The 5,316-nt window shown below is 65.5% G+C and overlaps 1 protein-coding gene across 1 annotated transcript; it reads right to left on the reverse strand.

Annotated features, from left to right (window-relative positions):
* Window positions 1-1,162: 1,162 nt before the first annotated feature.
* IER5L (immediate early response 5 like) lies at window positions 1,163-3,878 on the reverse strand. The gene has a single exon (XM_006107648.3). It carries the CDS (start codon window positions 3,650-3,652, stop codon window positions 2,450-2,452), a length of 1,203 nt encoding a protein of 400 aa, XP_006107710.1. The 5' UTR covers window positions 3,653-3,878; the 3' UTR covers window positions 1,163-2,449.
* Window positions 3,879-5,316: the final 1,438 nt, after the last annotated feature.

Below are 5,316 nucleotides of genomic sequence, written 5' to 3' on the forward strand. Positions count from 1 at the left end.
CCGGCCCCCCGCCCTCCCAGTTACCCCAGGAAAATCCCCCCCGCCACCACCGGGACCCAGAGCGGAGGGGCCCCTTAGGACTGGCTTCCGTTTCCCTCTCGGAGCCGGGGGTGGGGGCTCCCAACCCGCCTCTCCTTTCTCTGTGGGGGGGGGGGGGCGCGTGAGTGGTGCTGGGGGGGGCTGGTTCGGGAAAGGGGAGCGCAGGGGCGAGGCAGCGAGCGCGAGAGCACTGGGGAGACAGCGCGCCACAGAGACCGAGAGAGACACAGCAAACACAGCAAGCAGCCACTTTGGTTTTTTCCCTTCCTTCCTTTTTTCCCCCCCCCAGTCTTTCTCTGCTACCCCCTGTTTGCAAAGCTGGAACCACCCCGCGCGCCCCCGGGCCCGAGCCGCGGCTCCAGATGTGAGTTTGGTTCCAGCGGGGAGAAGGCGAGCTTGCTCCTCGGGGCCTTGGCACATTCTCCCACTCTGAGGTCATTCCGTAGGTGGTCAGAGGGGAGAGCGCGCCCGGAGCCTTCCTGCTCCATCCACTGGGGAGGGAGAGAGGCGGGCGGAGCGAGGGGAGAGGGAGAGGGGAGGGGCGCGAGGAGGGAGGGAGCCGCCGCCAGCACACCACCAAGTGGCACGGAGCAGTGATAACAAACTCAACTTAAAAAAAAAAAAAAGAAAGAAAGAAAAGAAAACGAAAAAACTTCCCCAAGTTGCAGCCTAGACGTGCGACTTGCGACGGGCGGGCGGAGGCAAGGAGCTGGAGGGGGCGTGGCCCAGAGCCCCCTCCCCCACCCCACCCGGCCTCCCCGGCTCCGCTTCCCGGCTGCAGAGAGCTCAGACTTGAGGCCAACCAGGCCCTGGGTCCCTGACGGGGCAGGAAGTGTGCTGCAGGCTGGCTGGGCTTCCCGCAGGAGACCCGGGACGGCCGGGTTGTTTTTTTCTTTTGAGGGGGGCAGTCTCTTTTGGGGAGGAGGCCCCCTACCCCGAGGCCCGCAGCACTGGCTTCATCCCCAACAACCAGCCTCCCCCCCTCCCTCCTGCTCCCACTCCTGGCCCTGCGGTGTCGGCAGATCCCTGCCCGTCTAAAGCCAGGAGAGCTGGGAGGGGTCTCTCCCCCCTCCCGCAATGCTCCCCACCTCCGGGCCGACCTGAAAACAAGGCACCGCCATCCTCTATAATCGACTTTTTATTAAGGTTATAAATTTAAACAATCTGAACAGTTTTACCCGGTGATGTACAATTTCAGTATGCACGAAAATACAGGGGGCGGAGGGAGAAGGGCCGAGACAGGAAGGGTTGGCAACTGGTTTGGGGGTTCACATGTGGCCGATGGCAGAGAACCCGAGGGGCTGCAGACGCCCACCTTTTTACAACAAGAGGCTTTAAATTAAACAAAATCTATCGAGCTGAAGACACAGGACGGGGTTACCACAGGCTCGAACAATGCTGGTTTCATGAAACGCAACCGAAGGCTGAACCGGGACCGTGCAACTTAGAAGCACACACACAAACACCACATCTGAGCAGGAACTTGGTGAAGTCTCCGACGCAGGCGGCGGTCCCGGCCCCTCCCTCCCTCCCTCCCTCCGGGCCGCCGGGGATCCAGGTGAAGGAATCGACTTCCTTTTTTGTTTGGTGAGGACCGCAGTGCTGGGCATGATGGGAAATGTAGTCCGAGGTGCCCGCCCCCCACCCCGTCCCCAAACAGTGTCCGAGAGTGTCGGGGTGTCCGGCGCCACCCCTGAGTCCAGAAGACGAGTGGAGGAGGGGAGGAGAACGGAGCCAGAGGGGCGGGGAGGAGGGGTTCAAGACACCCGCCGGGAAAAAAAGAAAAAAAAAAGTTGAAGTGTTTTCATTTCTGCCTTCTCATTTTGCGAACTTTGGAGGCCGCCCCCAGAGAGGAAATGTGACCCAAACGTCCCTTTCGGAGATAGTTTGCCTTTGTTTTTGCTGAGGATTTCACAAGACCCGTTCCTCGCCCCGTGGAGGGACTCGGGAGACCCAGCGCCGGGCTTCCTGGGTCTGACAACCGATTGGGATCAGCGTCCCGGGCCCAGCGCCCTCCTGCGCGGCGCCCCCGGCGCGCCCGGGCGCCCGGTCTCGCCCCCGGCTGCCCCGCACCTCCTCCGGGCAACAGCCCTCCCTCACGTGGCTGGCTCCTCGCTAAACACCACTGCAATCTCTACAATAAAAAGAAAGAAAGAAAAAAACAGGAGGAGAAACACAAAGCATACTTAAATAGGCGCTTTTTCTCTCTGTAAAAATAAAGTCCAAGATCTTAAGATTTCTTTTTTTTTATTTTACAATTTATAAAACATTCGCCGCCTTCCCCTGCTTGTCCCCACGCTCAGCCCCGAGTGGCCGGGCACCCGTTCCTTCCCTCCTCTCGCCCCCTTGGCCGAGTCTTTGTCTGGCCCCAGCCCCGCGGGACCCCGGGTCCCCGTGCCCTCGGGGGTCCCTAGAAGGCGACAATGGCTCGAGTCCAGGCGCCGAGGCTGGCGAGCGCCTGCTTGGCGCACAGCTGCCCGTTGAGCGGTGGCGGCTGCTCCGAGGAGTCCGGCTGTCGGCTCACCAGCCCCGAGAAGCCTGAGCCAAAGATGGAGATCAAGTTTGAGATGTTGGACGCGTCCGGGGACGAGTCCGGGCAAAAGTCCTCGAAGCGGGCGCGCTTGCAGGGGGCGAACAGGGCGCCCCCGGGGGGCTCGGCTCCCAGGTCGCCCGCGTCCTCGTCGTCCTCCTCCTCCTGGCCAGGGTAATACTTGCGCTTGCAGCCGGCGGCGGAAGCCAGGCCGGGTCCCGGGGCGCCGTGGCCACAGCAGGGGCAGTGGGCGGAGGCGCAGCAGTCCTGGTGCAAGTAGCCGTTCTCCACCGTGGTCACCACGTGAGTGTCCAGGTCCAGCACGGTGGTCTGGCTGCTGCAGTGCACGCCGAAGTCCGAGGGGGCCGGGTACGCGCTCCGGTAGAAGCCAGGGGAGGAGGCGGGGGCCGGGGAGGCGGGAGGGGAGGCGGCAGCAGCAGCCTGAGGGGCGGCCCCTGGGGGCGCGGAGCAGGCGGCTGAGGCGCGAGGGTCCCGCGGGCAGAGCGCGGCGGGCGCGGGCGGAGGCAGAGGCGCAGGACTCGGCTGCAGCGGCTCCAAGGGCTGCCCGCGGTGGGGCGCGCCGTGCGGCGGCTGGAGCGCGGCGCAACCGGGCAGCTCCGAGAGCGCCCCCGCGCCGCCCGCGGGCACCCCGGCCGCCGCCGCCGCCGCGCAGCCCCTGGGCGCCGGGTGCTGGTGCTGGTGCAGCTGCTGCTGGAGGTGCAGCTGGTGGAGCTGGTGAAGCTGGTGCAGCTGGTGCCGGGCGGCCGGCTCGCGCGCCTCCGCGTCCCCGCCGCCACCAAGTTGGAGCGGGCCGAAGTCGGCCGCGCTGGCCGGCATGCCCGGCGCCGCGTACGGGAGGTGCTGGTGCTGGTGGTGAGGCGGCTGCTGCTGTTGCTGCTGCTGCTGCTGGCGCCGGTAGAGCTCGGCGTAGCGCTCGCTCAGGTAGAGCTGGCGCGCGTTGCGGAGCACGTAGGATACCAGGAGGTTCTTGTGCAGCTTGATGCCGCCGCGCTGGGTCCGGGAGCTGTGGATCTTGCGCAGGGAGATGCTGATCAGGCTCTGGGCGTCCAGGGCGCACTCCATGCTCCCGCGGAGACGGCTGCGGCGGAGCAGCCGCGGCCGCTGCTGCTCCTAATGCGGCTGCTGTTTCGGCCTCCAGCCGGCCGCCGGGGCGCACTGGGCAGGGGAAACGGAACCCGGATCAGCGGGTCGGCTGCGCTCCGAGAGGAGCTGCCACCATGCGCTGCGCGCCAACCGCAGGACCGTGCTCCCCAGACGGCGCCAAAGCAATGAGCCTCGGCCGGCCCGGCCCCAGCTATTTAGCCGGGCGTCCGGATTCCGCCCCATACCCGGTAAGCCAATCGGAGTGCCCAGAGCCTCCCGAGTGACAGGCGCTGCCCGCCCCGGGGCCACTGGGCTGGCCAATCAGACCAAGGCGGTTCCTTTGTGCTATTCAAATACCGAACAGACCCCGGGCTTCTAACGCCGCTGCTGCCTCGAATGTTCTCCTGGGGCCGCGGCGCTGCGCGGGACGCGGAGGCGCTGGGGCCGCTGCCTGCAACGTGGGCCCCCTCTCAGCAGCCACGTGGGAGCCGCGGCCGCCCTCGGCACAGCCTCTCGGAGCCGGGGTGAGCTCACGAGCGTGCCGCGGCGACGCCCCCTCCCCCACCCGCAAGGCCGGTCCTCACCTGCGGCAGGTGCGCGTGGCTCCCCGCTCCGGGCCAAACCGCACTGCTTTTCTCACCCTGTCAACCCCGGGTGACCCGCGAGCGCCAAGGCCTTTGCAGGAGTCTAGGGGGGCCGCCGGCTTGACCTTGGGGGGCCCTCGCGGGAGGAAGATTTGGAGGTACCCAACCATCTCAAATGTTGGGCCTGAGTCCTCGACTTTTTTTGGCCGAGGAGCCGCAGGGAATGAATCCTCGGGGAAGGGCCGTTTCCCCATCTGCCTGACGGGAAAAACACAACCTCGTGAATTTGGTCTCCTCTGAGTCATGCCCCGCTCAGTGCCTGGGCCTTGCCACCTGCTGAGGCCCAGAGCGTGTGAGAGTGAGAGGAGGCTGAGAGCCCTAAGCTGGTGCTGTACCCTTTCCTTCCTCACTAATCATGGCCATAGGGGCCCTTATTGTGTTCCTGGGATGAGGCAGGCCCTGGCCAGAAACGCCCGCCGCCCTCACTGTGGCTGCCTGCAGAGCAGGACCCATTCTCCGGGGGTGGCCCGGCTGGGCAGGGGCAGAGCGGGGTCTGGCCAGGACTGGGAGCTCCAGGCAGGAGGCCTGGACCGAGGGCCGCAGCTTGACAACTTGGCTTTTGTTGACATGTTCCTTTCTTGTCCTGAACCATTCCTGGGCCCCCTCCTCCCAGTTGGGGACTGAGACATCGGCCAGGGGGACAGGATTATGATCTCTGGGGCGCTCTAGACTGGAGGGCCTGGAAGGACAGGGGTTGCTGCTCTGAGAGGGGGGTCCAAGGTGCCTGGGGTGGGGTCTCCTTGGATGGTCAGGAGGTTTGCTGGAGGAGGGGTCCTTGAGTTGGCCCTTTAAAGGAGACCGAGAGCAGGGGGGCTCTGTGGGGGCCGGGGTGGGGCAGAGCCAGCTTCCTGCTGCTTCACCCTCTCCTCGGGGTTTCTTCCGCGTCCCCTCTTTCCTGGGGCTGTTGTCCTCGGCACCAGCTTCGTCCCTGGGCGCGAGAGAAGAGGCCCAGCCAGCCCATCCTGCCGTTTCTGGGTCTCTCTTCAGTCTTCTTTTCAA

Source organism: Myotis lucifugus, unplaced genomic scaffold (assembly GCF_000147115.1).
Source record: "Myotis lucifugus unplaced genomic scaffold, Myoluc2.0 scaffold_1317, whole genome shotgun sequence".
Lineage (NCBI taxonomy): Eukaryota > Metazoa > Chordata > Mammalia > Chiroptera > Vespertilionidae > Myotis > Myotis lucifugus.

Coding starts and splice junctions, on each gene's coding strand:
- IER5L (XM_006107648.3), bottom strand. CDS start 3,652: ATGGAGTGCGCCCTGGACGCCCAGAGCCTGATCAGCATCTCCCTGCGC.